Source organism: Podarcis vaucheri (assembly GCF_965113315.1).
Source record: "Podarcis vaucheri genome assembly, chromosome: 14".
Taxonomy (NCBI): domain Eukaryota; kingdom Metazoa; phylum Chordata; class Lepidosauria; order Squamata; family Lacertidae; genus Podarcis; species Podarcis vaucheri.
Window position 1 is genome coordinate 38,932,140 of NC_138752.1, and position 19,570 is coordinate 38,951,709.

General features: G+C 44.4%; 1 protein-coding gene and 1 long non-coding RNA gene across 2 annotated transcripts; one reads left to right on the forward strand and one right to left on the reverse strand.

The window, feature by feature from the left end:
• Nucleotides 1–2,399: 2,399 nt before the first annotated feature.
• Nucleotides 2,400–19,055, reverse strand: LOC309519281 (lysosomal dipeptide transporter MFSD1-like). The gene is made up of 13 exons (XM_082200121.1): nt 18,818–19,055; nt 17,547–17,647; nt 15,801–15,922; nt 14,898–14,953; nt 13,369–13,512; nt 12,851–13,009; nt 11,573–11,688; nt 10,776–10,876; nt 8,287–8,398; nt 7,515–7,652; nt 7,124–7,263; nt 6,373–6,484; nt 2,400–5,442 (listed from the first exon to the last, which is right to left on the reverse strand). Exons 1-13 carry the CDS (start codon nt 18,840–18,842, stop codon nt 5,329–5,331), a joined length of 1,440 nt encoding a protein of 479 aa, XP_082056247.1. The 5' UTR covers nt 18,843–19,055; the 3' UTR covers nt 2,400–5,328.
• Nucleotides 6,367–10,768, forward strand: LOC309519326. Its single transcript, XR_014213801.1, has 3 exons — nt 6,367–6,491; nt 7,464–7,670; nt 10,717–10,768. It is a non-coding gene; the product is annotated as an uncharacterized lncRNA (long non-coding RNA).
• Nucleotides 19,056–19,570: the final 515 nt, after the last annotated feature.

Sequence of the window (19,570 nt, forward strand, 5' to 3'; positions counted from 1 at the left end):
TAGGTATTATAGCCCTGAGGGGATTTTATTTGTGCTAGATAAGGAGGAAGGCTGGTCTAAACTCTGACTAAAGATCTTCCTGAACTGTGGACTAGAACTGCCCTTTGTCATCTTGTAAGGGAGAACCCTACTAAGCAAGCAGATCCTCTTCTGGAGAGTAATTGTAGTCAAAATGTATTGTGCAAGAATTCATTTTTTGAACTCTTGAAAGTGGAAGGTGCATGTTGAATGACAATATACTTGCAGTTGTGGATGGCATGGAATGATCTGAAAATTCAGCCAAACCACTCTTGTCTATAATCAGACCTTGAATCTTGTCCAATGAGATGGTTAAGAATGTAGTGTTCTACCCCATAATTAGCCTCCAACAGAAGCTGTTTGTACTCAAGGTTCTTTCTGCCCTATAAGTGTCTAGTCTTATCTAATTCTGTGCTGACTCTGTTAGACTATTTGCCTTCCTTCCTTATTGACCACTTCGTCCTATAATTTGGATAGTTTTCAACTCCTCTTCCCCAGAGACAGCACCTTTAACTATGCTGAGTGAGGCTGCAGCTGCTGTGCTGCCCACCTTATTCTTCTAGTTCTCCTCACCTTGCCCACCACCAGTACTTCAAAATTAAAAGTCCTGATTGTAGCAGAGGTTGGAGCCCTGGTTATTGCAGTTGAAAGTATAAATAACATATTGGTGACCCCATCTGGAAGCACAGACTATCCCACCTGGTTACTTCTTTGCATTGTAACTGCCTTGAGACTTCTGTTTGTCTCTTTCACTCACTCCATCCAATTGGGGATGGTTCCTGGATTTTTGCAATACAATACTCCTGGTGCACAGACTTCAGATTTTTTTGCAATAACTTTGTATTGTTTTCTGGAATTTCATTATGTGGGTTTAGGGGGTGGGAGGGGCTCTTAAACTTCATGTATTTAGATTCCTGACCAGCTGTACTTTAAGACTTGTTCTTTTTTTTAACATCAAGTGCAGTGGCTTGCCTTTAGAACTCCCATTATATATAGAAGTTCATCAGGCTTGCCAAAGAACTAGTGGCCTTTCTTGCAAAATGGCTCTAGGTACCAGCAGAAAACATTTTGCAAATGGGTTCTGAGAAACAAGCTCTGTGCCAAATATTAAAAGTAGCTTGGAGTTCTGTCCAAGTTATTGTTTTGACTAAAAACTCACCTCTACTGGGGAAGAAAAATTCTTCATTGGCATTCTTCAAGAATGTGCAGCACCTCAAAAGAAAAAGGGGGAAACCCCACAGTAGAACAGGGAATAAGAAGAGTTTGATGTGGGGTGGATGTTGAGCTTTGTGGTGGATTTGTTCTAAAAAGGTGCAACATGGGAAGAGTTGGCTCAAACTTGCTTCTCTGACACTATTTGCATTGTGTTATGGACTTCCTCTTGTCTAAAGCATCAAGCTTTACCTGGGGCTGAAGTATTAAAAGGTGGATTTTCACCAGTGCCTGTTTTGGATAGCAGTTTTCCAGCAAAGCCTTAAATTATTACTGATTTAATTATACCTGTGCCATTATTTTTCTCAAGGGGTGCCTGGGGAGTACACTACGTATCCAGAAAGGATGCTTTTATTATTAAAAAAAGGTGGGGTTAAAGAAAATTCAGAATGTGTTGAATCATGTACTACTCAATAAACAGCTGCATTTTGTCACTTCATTATCGTGTGCCAAGGCTGTGAGTCCTAATAGTGTTCTTTTGTGTCTTAAATCACCTTGTGTGTTTAAATCACCAATACTGAGACATGTGGACTACCAAATGTCCCATTAAAATAACTCTGGTGGACATATTTATATAGTGCCATCCATCTGTACTGTATTGGGTAATTTTAAGCAAAAGTTAAATACAATTCCCTGTCCTGACAAGTTTGTAATGAAATTATGGATGAATGCATCCATTTCTTGGCAGAGAATAAAATTCAAATATTGTTTGAAATAGAAAGTATCTTAATTCAGAATCAAGAGATTCGGGTGTCTGTCTGTACAATCAACACTTGTAAGGAGGCCCTTTTCTAGTTGGAAGTTGCCACACCTGTGGTTCATAGCCCAAACTCATGCTACCATTCTTCTAAATGACATTTCTCTGTTCCTTCAAAACCATCCTCTCAAAGAATCCATCTCTTCTGTGAAGCATGTTTGGCACAACCTCTTCAATTCCTACTGTGCCTTAGCCCAAATATTTGCAACTGAATGAACTGCATATCATTTGTTTACCTCATCCCCATCCTTCTTCAGTTTCCCCTTTGTCAACTTTGTAAGCATCTTAGAAAAGGGACCTATCCTTTTGTATTCAGTGAAGCACCATCCAATTTGGCTATGCAAGTTATTAGAAGAGTTCCCCATGCTTTGCTGTGTAAATTCACTGATGCCAGTACTATTGCAAGAAATAGTAAACAGAATACGCGGAACTTTATTTTGTGTGTTATTGGCCAGTGAAGTGGTATTGTCATTAGCTATGCTACAGTGACTTGAAACCCTTCACTGACTAGTTTTCACCTTAACCCCTACCTCAACATCTTTGTAGCAGGTTACAGTATAAATAGTCAATTTTCTAAATATATACTCTCTATGCAAGGAGGGGAATGTTTTTCTACCTCCTTCACTTTTTAATATTGCTAACAGAATGTTTCTTTTGCAGTAAAATATGTTAAGGCTGACTCAGTCTTCAATCACTAGGACAGAAGCGTTAACTTTATTGGATTCATTTCTGTACCATCTGTTCTGTCCTCACATTAGCTGAAGATAGTAGCTGCCTTTCAATACAATTCTCTGGTTGCCTGCAGATGGTTCCTAATTTGACCTCTCAGCAACATTAAGCAATACTCTTTTCTCCAGTACTTGAAAATGAGCAGTGTTGTCATTAAGTTAATCAACTTGTGCTAGTGATTTAATATTGCTGTGGTCACACAACTTCAATGAAATCATTTAAGAAATATTAAAAATCTTTTAATTCCTTTCTCCTAGTGGCGTTAGCAAGCCAAAATCAGCATTCTGTTAATGTTGTTGCAGTATAGCGTAGAAATTCCTGTACATAATCACTAGGTGTAAAAAGAGATATTGTGGCAAAGGGGGAAAGACTGGAAGTTGTTCTGGGTAGAGTACTACATTTTTAACTTGTGTTATTAATCTGACAAGCCTCCTTGAGGCTTCTAAGAATCAAAGTACTGCCCTGCTTCAGATTTTTCTGTAGCCTTCTGACCAAAAATATGACCTACACTTTTCCTATAAATTTATGTTTACATTACTAAACTCTAGTACCAAAGAAGGATAATGCTGGTAATAGCTGCCACCTTACCCATTGCTGGAGTAGGAATATTTAGTGATGTACATTATTCCTTTTGGAAGACTTGGAAGTATTTTCTCCGTAACAGTCCTGTGTTAGTAACACTGATGTGGTGTGTGCTGGAAAGCTACATGAGCACAAAAGCCCCAACTCTTTGGACATCAGCAGAGCAAGAACTTCATAGGAGGTATGGAAAAAATACTTTACTCCAAACACGGTATTGTTGGTGGAAGCTCTCTGCATATGGGCATTTGCAGACTGGGCAAGGCCCAAATTCATGCAATAGGTAAGACCCCCTAGGTGAAAACTTATTAAACTGAAGGCATTTGTCAAATGCAGCTTTCTAAACAATTTTTACTGCAGAGCAGAGGTAACTAACCTGTAGTATTCCATATATTGTTGAATTCTCATAAGCCCCCAGCCAGAATGGCTAGTAGTTGGGCATAATGGAAGCTGTAATCCACCAATAATCTAGACATCCATAGATTCTACCACCCCTGGTATTATAGATATGTTATTCAAATAGCTCACAGCCAACATTATCCATGTAAAAGCCTGGGATGAAAGCCAAGAAGTTGTTTTTCCAGTACATGTTGTGTTGCTGGCTCCACACCAAGCTCTTGAATGTAAACATGGATAAGTTTTGGCAATATTTAAGAGCCTGAAGGAAGGTGCTAGCATTATCTGTTTCACAGAATCATAGAACTGTAGAGTTGGAAGGGAGCCCAAGGGTCATCTAGTCCAACTCCCAGCAATGCAAGAATGTAGGAATTTGCAGGCAGGCAACCAACTCACTGGAAACTACTCCATTGGGGATCTTGATCAATTTGGACTTATGTCTGTCAAGAATTCTAAAACCATCAAATAAGTAAAGTATTTCTTTTCATCCACTGCATGTGCATGTATGTCCTATATACTAATAGCAAGCTCACTCTCCAGTTGTCAATCTAAGCACTACAAGAGGCAGATAGTAGCAGCTTGAGGGAAATGCCCAGTAGAGTAGCCATCTTGGGATGGAATAAAGCGTTCTGGAAAAGGGCATGGCTGACTGCAACCCTAACAGTGCAGAGTTAGAACTACCACAAGGTGTAGTGATAGCCCTTTCCTCTGTAGTCTCCCTGTCTTTCAGGCGCAGTATGCCTCTGAATGTCAACTGCCAGGAATGACAGGTAGAGAGAACACTCTTGTGCTCAGGTGATGCTTGTGGGCTTCCCATAAACTTCTGGTTAGTCACTGTGAGAACGGAATACAGGACTGGAGGGGCCTTTGGACAGACCTAGCAAGGGCTGCTCTCGTGGTCTTACAACCTTGAACTGGAGCAGTCGACATTGCAGTATTTTGCTGCAGCTCCTATTTGTTATTTTGGCTAATATCAAGGAATCAGTGTGCATACACACCAAGTTTTGTTTGGGGCCTCTGTCATAGAAAACGGATTAGGTCAAGACATGGGCATGAGCCAGCATGAAATAATATTGACTCCTATTCATTCCATAGCTTTTTGAGGTTCACGTTCGCCAAGAGATTGTGCTACATTTGAAGGGGATGTCCACACTACCTGCAAACATAATAACAGGATAGATACCTAGGCCTGCAGCAGAGATTCTTAGAAGACATGTTTTGAATATCCCAATGCTTAAGTGGGTCTTATATGATAAAGATGTAACTTGCAAATTTACTCACTGAATTCCCATTGATTTCAGTAGGATTTGACTTCCATTAGTGTTGCTTCTGTGCTTTTCAAACTACAACATGCAGAAAAATTCTGCCTGTACTGGAGAGCCAGGAAATAACTGTCCTCTTGTTGAAGTATTCTTCTATGACCGCACTTAAACAGCTCCAGTGTCCAAGAGGCAGTATTACAGGCTTTCTTGGCACATGGCAGATTTGTAGAACCTCATAGTGTAAGATTTCCCTTTCGTTCCTAACATAAGCCCAACTTACATGTATACAAGGGCCTAAAAAGGGACTGTACTGTAAGTTGGACTTATGTTTAGATTCCTTAATGAAATATTAGACAGTAGCCCACAGAGGGCTTCCTAGTTGATGGATCCTTCATCTTCCACCTCACTGAGGAGTGGGGCTGTGTCTACAGGCTGCCTGGCAGGCTCCTCTGTTGATGAGCGCTTTGTTGAACGGTTCAATGTTCCACCCTAGAAAAAGAAGTCAGAAAAATGAAACTAGACATTATTTTGGGTTTTTGGAATCTCGCTGTCAGCTGGGGTGCTAGACTATGATTTTTCCAAACCCTGTTTCACCACCATATAAAGCAGGAATCACATTCTATCAGGTCTGCCTGAGAAGCGTTACCTCCTGGTCATAATTACACCCTAGTGGCCTTATTCAGGGAAGTTGGTCGCAATGACAGCAGCAGCAGAGAACTGGGGAGAAGTTTTAACATATCTGCCACCACCCACAAGGCATATCAATTTTGGTTACCCCTAGCAGCAAGAGGTAAAGGCTGCAAGCTGCTCATCTCTATTTTAAATAAAGTAATTAGCAGTAATAACTGGAGTCAGGCTGGGTCTGTCTAAAGTAGACTCATTTGTCTAGCGACCTGCTTCCTCTCCTGCTCTACAGTTCTCTCATGAAAAAGGTGCTTTAGAAATGAAACCAACTTCCTAAAACATTTATTCCTTACTAGAAAATGCAGTAAGACAAAATCCTCCATTTCTGGATACAGTGTGGAACCTCGTGGCTTTGCATAAAGTCATTCAATGTTTTCTTAATTAGCAACAACTGAATTTTTAAAAACCAACGTGCAGTGGTATTGTTTTGCTAGGATTTTGGGTTACCTGCACAACAGCATCTTTGCTGGGGGAACCTGACTTATTAGCGTATGGCATAAAGAATGAGAGAGGACCAAAAATCAAAAGAAATGGGCAGAACTTTGCTGCCACCACCAGTCTTCTTAATGGCCCAGTTTGGGGTTCTGAAATTTTAGCCAATCTTGGCTGTGCATTATGATGATTTCCTTAGGCAATCTTTGGGACAGAACTTTAAAAAGGAAAGATATTATCAGGCAGGAATGTGGAACAGAATTAGGCTTCTTTATGGCAAATGCCCCAAATACTGAGCCTTACCTGCTTCTTGTCCACTATGTTGAGGCTGACAGAGGCAACAATGCAAGCGATGGTGTTTGCCAGCATGAAGACCATCATCTGTTGCCATCGCCACAATGGGATCTTTAACTCACTGCAAAGTAAATAATAATAAATGTACATATGGCAAACAAGACAGCCAATTGCTTGAGAACTTACATCCCCTCATGTAGTAGGGTTGCCATTTTTCAAGAAGTGAAAATCTGGAATTATTAATTTTTGGCCAAAGTTGTGGGCTGCTTTTTTTTTCTTTTTCAAAATCTCCTCCCAAAAAAATTCAACACTTCCAATGTGGGCTGCCATATGCTTGGGTTTCCCCAGACATTTTAACTGGTTTCCAAAAATTCAACCCAGATGCCATTTTTGACAGACGAGTCATGGAAATATGGCAGCCTAATCATGTAAGGTAAAGGGGACCCCTGACCATTAGGTCCAGTCGTAACCAACTCTGGGGTTGCAGTGCTCATCTTGCTTTATTGGCCGAGGGAGCCGGCATACAGCTTCCAGGTCACCTGATCAGCAAGTCCTAGGCTCTGTAGTTTAACCCACAGCGCCACCTGTGTCCCGCCCAATCATGTAGACATGCAAAATAATGTGATCCCATCCCCAAGCCTTGGGATCTGGGGTTCAGGAGTGAGCAACATGGGATCTGGGGTTCAGGAGTGATGGTGACAATGGTGTCATTTTCTTGACGGCACAACTGTGAGGGAGGAAGAAAAGCAACTATTCTCACCTCGACTTTGTTCCCAGAATCCGTCCCACAATCACATTAGAGAGGCCAATTCCAATCATCTGTACGGATGTTGCAAGCCCCATGGCTGTTCCCAAGGTTGCCTGGGGGACCACAAGGGGTATAGAGGGCCACATGCTAGCCTGTTAAGAGGTGATTAAAACAACAGAAACAGTGAGAAAATAGGTGATTTGAGAAGTAAGACTGTTAAACTAGGGGGAATGGATTTTTTTCAGCTTCGGCTTTTGTTTCCACCCATGTACCTAAAAGAGGGAACATGGAAACTTCCTCTAATGAGCCAGGCGCTAGGTAAATGATGTCGAACCTATCCCATCTATTCTAGGGAAGCAGAAACCAGGAATGGGGAGATAACATCACATTTCTGATGACTTACGGCTGCAAAGGAGTAGGTAATGCCCAGCCAGATGGTAGAGACAAGTGGAGGAACGAACGTGAAAGCCAAGAGGGCAAAGACGGGCAAAGTCAGCACTGCGCAGCCAACAGCAAATACACCTCTCAGTCCAACATAATCCTGAAAAATGAAGAAAAAGTAATAATTCTACATACACTGCTGTAATGCTTGGCGATCTGCTTGGTTGTCTAAAATGCCATAGTTTTCTGTGTATAAGACGAGGTTTTTTTCTTATAAAATAATGTCAGAAATGGGATTGGTTGCTGCCGTGAGCAGGAGATTTTTAGTGGCGATTTGGCAGGTGATTAGTGGCTGCAGCAAATGCTGCTGTCGATTGGCGACTGATGTTGGCGAGCGGGCAGATGATTGGTGGAATTGGTGACGCGTGCGATACCAATTGTCGATCTAGGCAAACCAGCCCCCCAAAACTCAACAACTGTGGGCAAGCCTCCCCCCTTTTCTTAATTTTGTGTCCCCCAAAATAGGGGGCGTCTTATACACGGGGGGATGTTATACACGGAAAAATACAGTGCATTGTAAGGCTTTTTAAAAATATATATAAAAGCAATCCAATCTATGATTTGATCTAACTTGCGGTCAGGTTCCAAAACCCAGCCCTTCTCATTTCGATTTGCAAAATCCTGCTACTCCAGTGGAATAGCTGAATGTGCAGCTCTTGCCCTGCAGAAACCATGTCAAGGAATTCCAACCCCCGCCCAAGCGTTACACCAAAGCCAGTGACACAAGTACTTACGATCAGTATGCCGACTGCCGCTGAGAGAACAAGGGAGCTGTCGTAAACTGCCCCAGCAATGTAAGCAGCTGCCTGTTGGGTATAGCCAGGATACTTATCTTGGATAAACTTGCTGGAAAGGGTTGCAGGAGAGAGAACCCCATTAAGATTCTAGATCACATGACAGAAAGGTTTCCTTTTTATCCATATGGAAACAATTGAGCTCTTCTGCCTTGCTTTTTTCCAAGGGCCTCTGCAGACAAATAGCCACATCTGCCACCATATATTTTAAGTACTGTTTAACAGTCATGGCTTCCCCCAGGGAATCCTGCAGCTTCCTAAGGGTTCTGAGAGCTATCAGGAGACCATCATTTCCTTATAAAGCTACAATTGCTAGAGCTCCCTGAGAATAAAAACAAGGTTGTTTGATAAACTGGCCTTCTGCCCAGGGCTGATCAGAGCTATGGTACAACAGCATCTAGAGGCCATCACATTGGCTACCCCTGCTGTAGACCATGCCTGTGACCAGAGTCTTTAAATCCCTAGCAAAACTCCTGTTCGGCTTTGCACTTTCCTAACATAGTGGTGCTATCAGGGCAGGACTTTTGAGGCAGACGTCAAAAGAATGAGGTGGAAGCCCCCCAAAACACAGCAAGGCTAGCTTGCCACATTTCATAGTAAGTGGCGTAATACACATGACCATCTAAAGACAACAACCCCCCTTAAAAAAAAGACCCATTAAGTCCAGAGTCTAAAATTGTCTCACTGTACCAATGGCTTAACGTCACATCTCAACCCCTCCAATCAATACACGTTTTGCTGATGTGGAAGAGCAGTGCAGGAAATCTGCCAAGGTCACAGCATTTTATGGTGGAATCAGAAAGGATGAGATCTCCCAAGACAAGGAAAAGGAGCCCCAGCCTGAGGAAGCTGCAATACGAGCCAAGAGCTGCCATGTAGGGCACATGTAGGAGAGCCAGTGTGGTGTAGTGGTTAAGAGCGGTAGTCTCGTAATCTGGGGAACTGGGTTCGCATCTCCGCTCCTCCACCTGCAGCTGCTGGGTGACCTTGGGCTAGTCACACTTCTCTGAAGTCTCTCAGCCCCACTCACCTCACAGAGTGTTTGTTGTGGGGGAGGAAGGGAAAGGAGATTGTGAGCCGCTTTGAGACTCCTTAAAGGGAGTGAAAGGCGGGATATCAAATCCAAACTCTTCTTCTTCTACTACTTTGAAGACCAAGCACAGCCCAAGAAGCTGGCTGGGTGCCAGGGGGCTTTTTGGCTGCAGCCACTCAGGATGTATTGAAAGCAGGACTCTTTCCAGAATTAATGACTTCTGAAAGCTCTGCAAAGGTATCAGGCCTTTGGTATCTACCCTCCCGCTTGAGGAAGAGGAGTTGCTGCTGCTGCTGTTATTATTAGGATTTATCTCCCATCCTTGAAGAACTTTCCCAAAGCAGCTTACCTGACATAGTAATGAGATGAGGTGTGTCTGTCTCCCTCATTATTGGCTTAGCAAGAATTTTAAAACATTCCCGTTTACCCAGACATTGGATGGCTACAATGCACTGTTCCTGAGGTCACTGGCTGAGAGAATGCATTTAATGTTTTAGAATGTTTTATCTGTTTTAGAATGCTTTTTTTAAAAAATACATGTATATGGTTTTTACTATACAGTGGTACCTCGGGTTACATACGCTTCAGGTTACAGACTCCGCTAACCCAGAAATATTACCTCAGGTTAAGAACTTTGCTTCAGGATGAGAACAGAAATCGGGCTCCGGCAGCATGGCAGCAGCGGGAGGCCCCATTAGCTAAAGTGGTGCTTCAGGTTAAGAACAGTTTCAGGTTGAGAACGGACCTCTGGAATGAATTAAGTACGTAACCAGAGGTACCACTGTATTTTGAAATCAGAGATGCTTCATAAGACATTGAAAGACAGTCTTCTGATAATCATCTCATGCAACAGAAGCAAAAAGCCAGACCTTCATCTACCCTGGTTCCAAGCCATAAAATACTTTGAAGCAGGGATGGGGAACCCTGCAAACCTCCAGATGTTGGACTCCCAACTGGCACCAGCAGCATGGCCAGTGATACAGGAGTTGTAGCTGGCAACACTTGGCCACAGGCTCTTCATCCCTGCTTTGAAGGTGTGTACCAGTACTTTGAACTGGGCCCAGAAATGGACCAGCAGCCATTAAATCACAGTTCATCCTACAAGTTTTAAGTCCAACGGGAATGGTATTGATTTGCCAACAGAGAATACTTTGGAAACTAGTAATCCTGAACCCTTCTAGGCCTAGTTTGTTCTAGGACCACATATGAGAACCAGATTGGCAAGGCAGAGCTAGACAAAACTAATGTAGTAGAGGGGACTCTGCTGCCCAGTCCGTATGACTTTGGACCATTCTGCCCACTTCTCACTCACTTATTAACATTCATACTTCTTCCAGCTTCAACCAAACCTCAGCATTGGGACGAGTCACTAAAACCACCACAGTAAACCGTTTACCTGGCATCCGCCACGAAAGGAAAGACCCCATTGTAGAAAAACATGATGGTCAGGACCAGGAGCCAATAGCGAAGTGGTAGGTGTCGGACATCCTGAACCCGCTGCCAATTAGAGAAAAATAAAATGCACATCATAGAATCACAGAGTTGGAGGGTCTTTTTCAACTATCTGGTTCACCTCGCTGCTCCATGCAGGAGATGCAGATATAAAGCATCTCAAGCAGATGACTGTCCAGGCTACGTCTCCCAAGTCATTGGTTCAGTTGTCAGTCTGCTCCTAAGAGATTTCCTGTAACTTACGCAAATGGCACCATGTCCTCATCCAGTATCTTTACAGCCTGTGTTAGGGGCCCCCTACATTGAATGTAGGGGGGAAAGAGACCCTTTCCTGTTCTTCCAGTAATAAACCAACAGTGCATGAAGATGCAGAGCAAAACAGGGCCCCCACAAACAAGATTACATCATGCCATGGCAATGAGAACCAAAAATCCAGGTCACTGCGGACTCAAAATCACGGTCCAAATTCATGGCGCTGTCCTAGATGGGCCAAACAGCTGCCAGTCAAACATACTTGATGGGCAAAGAGCTTTCAGGGTCACAGGCACTCAGGTAACTGCCACCACCCCCTCTTTCCAGAGAAAGGAAATTGGGGAGCTACAGCTTGGAGACTTTTGCTAAAAGGCACTTGCTCCCTCTCCTGGCTGCCAGTGATAAATGAGGCTCTCGGGCTTTGCACACAAAGCTCACAATGGAAAAACAAGCATGTATGTGGCTCCGTGCAACTTCTGCCTCACGTACCACTTTCTTGGACTCTTGCTGGATAACTCCATCCAATCCGAGCTGCTTCATGCCCACCTTGTCCAGCACACTGACGACAACAGCAGAAAGAAAGCCCAGGACACATAAGATAGTCCCTGCAGGCAGAGAAGAACGAATGGTGGGTGGAACTGTGATCACTGGAATACTTGTGTTAGACAAGAACGTGGTTTGGGTTCATTTGGGGACAGGAAGCCCAGCTAATTGCAAAAAAAAAATCTAGAGAGGTGAAACTGGAAAGGGTCTTCTCCCCCCGCAAAACACACACACACACATTTTAGTTAGTCAGTTATGGTCGTCTTTGCAGGATGACCACCCCTACTGGCACCAAAGCACAATTCCTACATGGAAGTGCATTAAGAATTGCATTGTTCATCACCACTGATGCCATAGGGCACTAGTGTATGTAGCTGCCTGCACACTCATGCGACAACATTCCAGACAGCATTTCACATTGCAACGGGCCTAATAACAGAGTCAAGAATCATATTGTGTCTAGCAGCAAGCATTACTCCTTCCTAAAGAGAGCCAGTGTGGTGTAGTGGTTAAGAGCGGTAGTCTGGTAATCTGGGGACCCGGGTTCGCGTCTCTGCTCCTCCACATGCAGCTGCTGGGTGACCTTGGGCCAGTCACACTTCTCTGAAGTCTCTCAGCCCCACTCACCTCACAGAGTGTTTGTTGTGGGGGAGGAAGGGAAAGGAGATTGTTAGCCACTTTGAGACTCCTTAAAGGGAGTGAAAGGCGGGATATCAAATCCAAACTCTTTTTCTTCTATTGGCAAAAATATGATATTTTGGACACAGAAGTGCTTGCTTGAGGGATGACACAGTGTACTTGCTGCAATATAAACTGACCTTCTTGAAAGGCTCCATTTCAGGAATGGGAAATTTAAGGCTGGGGGGGCCAACACAGCATCCCAGGCCTTTCTATCAAGCCCCTGGAACTCTCCCCAGACCCCGCACTCACTCTAGCCACATCTCTCACCAGCCCTGCTTAAGTTTGTTTGTTTTGGTCTGGCTGGAATGTTTCCTGGGACTCTGATAATGTTTCTTGTTTTGCCAGGATGGCGCACAGAGCGGAGAGTGTGAGAGTGTATGTAGAAAACGGCCTACTGTACAAAGGAAAAATTCATGTTCGCTGTTCTGACCACACCAACCACTGGTATGTGGGCCGTAGAAAGTTGTCCAGAATGGAATGTGACCCTCAGGCTGAAAATGGTTCTCTGCCCCTGCTGTAGAGGCAAGCTGACATGAAACTCACCTCCCCAGAGAGTCCACTGGATGCCAAAGTGACTTTCAAACTGCTGGGTGAAGAAGAAGTTGAGGACACTTCCAAGTCGAGAAAAGGAGAGTGTTAGCCCAAATGCCAGAGCCAACTCCTTCCCCTTGAACCAGAAGGCTGTGATACGATTCTGCACAACTCAAATAGCAGAGAAGACAGCAGTGTTATTAAGTGATTTCATGAAAAAGATAGATGCTGAAAATGGAGAAGAGTTGATAACAAAATCTATAGCCCATATTTTCATAAAATACTCAAGGTAGTGAACAGAAGAGTCACACACAAAAAAGCTCAATGTGAAACCATGTGAACACTAGGAGAAGGGAAAAGACCAGAAATGGAAACCAGAGCGTCTCCAATCAGCAGTACAGACATTTATCCATGAAAAACACATATGACTTTGGATTCCCCTATTCCCCAAAGAAATGCACAGCAATTAAAATCTACAAAATTAAGCCACCCCTGTCTTAACTGAAAAAAAGATTTCTTTCTCTCCTTACTTGTCAGTGACCCGTTTCCAGAGCCAAAAAGCAACCTCCCCGTCAGCATCAGCGGCAAGAGGTACGGAGTTCCTCTGAAGTGAGAGCCCAGAGCAAATATGGATGATCCCAGGACAGTGAGGAAAGAGAATAGAAATACTCCAACTAGGGAAGAAGAAGATGGAAGAAGTTCATTAAATCAAGGCAAATGGGCTTTTAACAACTATGCAAACTGGAGGAGTAATAGGATGCCAGTTCTTGGATCCAGGTCTATGACTATTTTGATAAGACTTGAGCACACAATTCCTGTCTATTAACTGGAATGGCATCCAACAGGGAAACATTACTGGCCCATTTTGCATGTGTCTGGTTCGCTGCAAACAGGCACATCTCAGTGAACACTGTTCCCGTGATATTGTGTAATCCAAACCAATGAGGCCCATTGCAAATGGCAGGGCAGAAGGCAGGAGGCCAATGGTATGTGAAGCCAGAGCAAAGACAGGTAATTGCAGCTCTGTCCCCATCCTCCTCCCTCCTGAATCCCACAAGGGCAACACTGAGACTAAGGAGGATGAAGTTGACAACCAGTGCTACCTGCTGGGGTGGTTGTAAGAAAGAACGTAAGACAGGTGAGGGGTGAGCTGAGGGCAGACTGAGTTGGCTGGTCACTGCCCCATTCGCTCTAATGGACGAGCCTCCACTAATCCAAACTCCAGATGTGTTGAGCTGGGAAACAGCACACCTGGAGAACCGCTAGCAGAGGAAATCCCACATTGGCAGAAATACACTCTGCCAGCTTCAGTATCTCCTGAACTGGGGTTTGGACGCAGTGGCTTTTAATAATGATAATTTATTATTTATACCCCACCCATCTGGCTGGGTTTCCCCAGCTACTCTGGGTGGCTTCCCACAGAATATTAAAAAACAATAAAAACTTCCCTAAACAGGGCTGCCTTCAGATGTCTTCTAAAAGTCAGATAGTTGTTTATTTCCTTGACATCTGATGCAAGGGCGTTCCACAGGGCGGGTGCCACTACCGAGAAGGCCCTCTGCCTGGTTCCCTGTAACCTCACTTCCCGCAGCCCTTGAAGCTGGACCTCAGTGTCCGGGCTGAAAGATGGAGGTGGAGATGCTCCTTCAGGTATACTGGTAAGCTGGTGTATCACCAGTGGGCACTTTCCCACAGTTTGGGTTGTTCTGTTAAATGCTGGCATCAACCATAAACTGTGCACAGATACATTCCAATTCACACAGGTTTATTCCAATGCACACAACACCTTTCTAAAACAGATTCAAAGGTTTCCAGTTTGTTTCCGGGCCCAATTCAAAGTGCTCATATTAGTGTTTAAAGCCCTAAATGACTTAGGCGGCCAAGTATACTGAGTGCCGCATAACAAAAAGTCCCTTTTTGCATCCTTGCCAACTGCGTCACAGAAAACAAATGGAAAACAAAGGAGCACACAGAATGGATTCACCAGATGACCTCTGAAAGCAAGAAGTCAAGTGGGGAGGGCGAACAATAAGCCACAGTTCAATGCCTCAGAACTTACAGCGATTTCCCAGTTTGTCAATTAAAAAGCCAGCCATGATCACCACCAGTGCATTGCTATGGGAAACAAAAAAAAAAAAAAAAAGAGTTATTGGTTTTTTTAAAAAATTAATAAATGTGTTTGCTTCTACTTATTTCCTGTTTCTGTGTTAGAAGAGCCCTGCCGGAGCAGACCAAAGGCCCATCTAGTCTAACATCCAGCTCCCACAGTAACCAACCACATGCCCTATGCAAAGCCCAAAAACAGGACTTGAGTACATAGCACCCTCTGAACCTGGTACTCAGATGCATACCAGCCCAGATTATAGCTCAGCTGGTAGAGCATAAGACTCTTGATTTCAGGGTTGTGGGTTTGAGCCTCACATTGGGCAAAAATATTCCTGCATTACAGGGGACTGGACTTGATGATCCTTGTGGTCCCTTCCAACTCTACAATTCTACGACAGGAGAACACCGCACCCTCTGCACTTGTGATTCCCAGTACCTGGTACTCAGATACATGCTGCCTCTGACAGGAGAACTCAGTCAACATTGTTAGCAGCCACTGACAGCCTTTCCCATATACATCCCCACATATACATAGATATACTTAAAAGATAAATATAAATGGAGGGGGTGTTTGCTCAGTGAAGTACCCCTCTACACTCTGCCAAACCTTGCTGCAGTTGCATTTAATGGAGGCGAGAGCTTCATTGAGTTATTGGCCAAATGGAACTGTGAAGCACGCACACACACACACAGAGTTAAACAGCTCGCATGGGCCACCTGCCCCCCATGCTACTTTCTCACTTGCCTATCTGCCATTTGTCACGCTGGAGTTGGCCTATCAGTAGCCCCTGAAACTGAGGCATGCCAATAGCCTTACTTTTTAATGTATATAGGAAGTTATAGAAGAATGACTTACGTCCAGGCATAGATAGCATACAGAAGATTGTACTCTTCAGGCGTCATTCCCAGGCCTTCCACACAGTCGGTTCCATTATGCCCTGTGCCATTGTGGTGCGTGCCATTGGGACAGGTTAGGTTCTATATAACAAGTCAGAGTAAAAGGAAGTGAGTTCCAGAAATAAACAAGGGGTTGAGTAGGTGGACATCTGGATTCAGCGATTCCAAGACACCCAGCTGCCTGTTTTGCCTTAGGTGGCTAGTGCTCTGTATTTCCTAAGATTATTTCTTATAGAAAACTCATAGGACTCTTGGGAATCATAGGCAGGGAGTAGGAACTGGTTGGCCCTCATAGAAAAGGAGGAAAATGACTTTAAATAGTTGGAGAAGACATATACTTTTAGGACAGGCCAGTGCCACAGCTCAGCAACCGATCAGTGGTCTGCATGCAAAAGATTCCAGGTCTAGCTCTACTTAAAGGATCTTACCTGACAGAGTTGGAGAGCTGAGAGAGACCTTCACCTTGTATCTTGTTCTCCTCCCAACACTAAACCAGTGTTCTGTGACCACTGGGCCCATTCAGTCCTTATTGGGAAGCTTTGTGGAGTTCTGCAAACCTTCATTGTCTCCCTGGAGCCTGCCAATACCTCTCCTTTAAATGGTACCACTTTGGCCACTCACAGGACTGAGTTTTCCATTAGTACACATAATGATAAACTTATCCTCAGTCATGAATCCTTCTAATCCAGGGATGAGACACCTCACGTAGCTGGACTACAATTCCCACAATCATCCCTGACCATTGCTCATGCTGGCTGAGGCTGATGAGGGTTGGTGTCCAACATCTGGGAGGTCATGTGTTCTCCCCTGATGTCTAAAGTACTCCAGCTGAAGATGAATTCCAGGTATGTTGCATTTTGGACAAAGATGTACAAATCTAGTCTGTAGAAACTGTGACGGCATTTAAACTATCAGTTTTGCTTGAGTCCTGGAGGCAACAAAAATAATTCCAACATACAGTGGTACCTCTAGATACAAATGGGATCCATTCCAGAGCCCCGTTCACATCTAGAGGTAAATGTATCTAGCAACAGCACATCTGCGCACGCGCGCATCGCTTTTTGCCGCTTCTGCGCATGACGTCATTTTGAGCGTCTGCGCATGCACAAGCGGCGAAACCCAGAAGTAACGCGCTCCGTTACTTCCGGGTTGCCGCAGAGCGCAACTTGAACGCTCTCAACTCAAAGCGTATTTAACCCGAGGTATGACTGTATAGAACCTATCCATTCTTAAGGAAATCAGCCCTGAGTGCTCACTGGAAAGACAGATCGTGAAGTTGAGGCTCCAATACTTTGGCCACCTCATGAGAAGAGAAAACTCCCTGGAAAAGACCCTGATGTTGGGAAAGATGGAGGGCACAAGGAGAAGGGGACGACAGAGGACGAGATGGTTGGACAGTGTTCTCGAAGCTACAAACATGAGCCTGACCAAACTGCGGGAAGTGGTGGAAGACAGGGGTGCCTGGCGTGCTCTGGTCCATGGGGTCACGAAGTCGGACACGACTAAACGACTAAACAACAGCAACAACATGACTGTATATGCTCTTCAGCTGTGGAAACAGCTCTTTCTTTGACCTGGTCAGTTTGAAAAGACTTGGGCTCAGAGACATTTTGTATTTATACCCCACCAACCCATTTTGTCTCAAGACTGCAGTCAATATGACCTTTTACAGAATACTGTTGCTCATTCCCACCTAAGCACTTACCCCTTGAAACTGCTCTTGCAAAACACTGGGGATATCAAAGCAGAAGTAAGAGCCAAAGGTCAGGAGGCAATTGAAGAAGAGCACAAGGAATCTGTAGTAAGCTGCAGACAAAAATGAACATAAGGCAAAAGTTGCAAAACTAAGGGAGGGGGAAAGTCTCACAGATGGCAATTTTACCCATGATTATGTTTCACAATTACAATGTGCAATGAAACAATTGATACTAAGGCAGTTGTGCCCCACTTGGAAATTGTGGGCTGTAGCTGATGTTAGTTCTACTCAAGAGTAGACTTCTTGAAATTAATAGCCATGGCTAACTTAGGTACATTAATTCCAAAGGGAAACCCAGCCAGATGGGCTGGGTATAAATAATAAATTATTATTATTATTATTATTATTATAAAGGGTCTACTCTTAAGTAAAACTAAGCTGGATACAACACTGTTTTTGCTTGCTAACATAATTATGGGAGCACTTACATCACCACCCTGAAAGCAGCTAATATGTTCACATCAAATATTGCAGTGTATTTCAATGGGACCCTACTTTCATGTGGTTCCCTGGCAGAGAAAAGAGGTGGGGCAGGAATCACAGAAAGGAACTTCACACTGACCATTGCAAAGCTTATAATTTGAATGTGCATGCAGGGGAGCATTTGCTGCAGGTTTATTTTGTATTTTCTTGGAAGTTTCAATATACATGTTCCTAGGTTTTAATATTTGACAGGACATCGAGTTAAGAAGCAGAATATAAATCTTCATGTAAATACGATATTGGGCTCAAGCTGGGACCACAAAAACAGACTCAGTGGAGCAAGAGAGAAGCAAGGACTCCCTAAAGGCAAAGGCAAAACACAGAAACACAACCCTTCTAAAATGACCGTCAGGGGATGTTCAGTGGGGGAAGGGGGAGGAAATCTGCCCACCACGCCACTCAACCCGTAAGAAATTCAGTGTAGAGGCAAGGAGGAAGGCTTAAGCAGCGCTTGAGTACAAGACATCATTTTTAACGCCCGGAGAGGTGTGTAAAAAAAATAAGGGCCTCCAGGCAAGCGATCAAGAGGTCGATTCTGAGCTTGGGCAGTGAAGCTCTGAGCATGTGCCAAGAGCCTCGCACGCGCGCTCTTCAGTTCTCTATTAACGGGAGGAAGGACCGTGATTTCCTCTTTCTCTTATTGGCAATTAAGCAAAAGAAGAGCGGGGAGGGAAGGAAACGCATAGTCCGTCACGTGCCCTAACGACGGTCACGTGACAGGCGCGGCTCGCGCTCACCTTTCTCGGCTGCCGCCTCCGCCATGGCTTTTTTCAGTTCTGGCGGCTGCTGCTTCCTCCGCAAGTTTCAGCTCACCGCGACGAACCGGAGTCTCCGCCCCCCTTCGCTCGGGCCACGCCCCTCCGCTCGGGCCAGACACCGGCCGACACTGCCTGGCACTCAGACTCCGCCCACCGCCGCTCGCTTTTCTGCCTTTGTCTCGCCAGCCCAGCCCATGTCTCCTCTTGAGTGACAACCCGCCCTCCAGCTCCGCCTACTGCTGCCAAAGCTGGGCGGGCACTCACCGCCCAGCTTGGTGACGACCCCAAAAATGCGCTCGCGGCTGAGCTTGGGCCCGCCCTCTTTCCTCACCCACTGAGCTTTCCTCTCTGAGCTCGGGTCTCTCTGTTTCGCCTGTGGGCCTGTCACTCTCCCCTCTCCTGCCCCTCCTTAGTGAAGTGTGTATGCACACGAAAGCTAATAATAATAATAATAATAATAATAATAATAATAATAATAATAATAATAATAATAATAATAATAATATACCCCGCCATCTGGCTGAGTTTCCCCAGCCACTCTGGGTGGCTTCCAATCGAGTGTTAAAAACAATACAGCATCAAATATTAAAAACTTCCCTAAACAGGGCTGCCTTCAGATGTCTTTTAAAGAGAAGATAGCTACTTATTTCCTTCACATCTGAAGGGAGGGTGTTCCATAGGGTGGGCCAAGAAGGCCCTCTGTCTGGTTCCCTGTAACCTCACTTCTTGCAA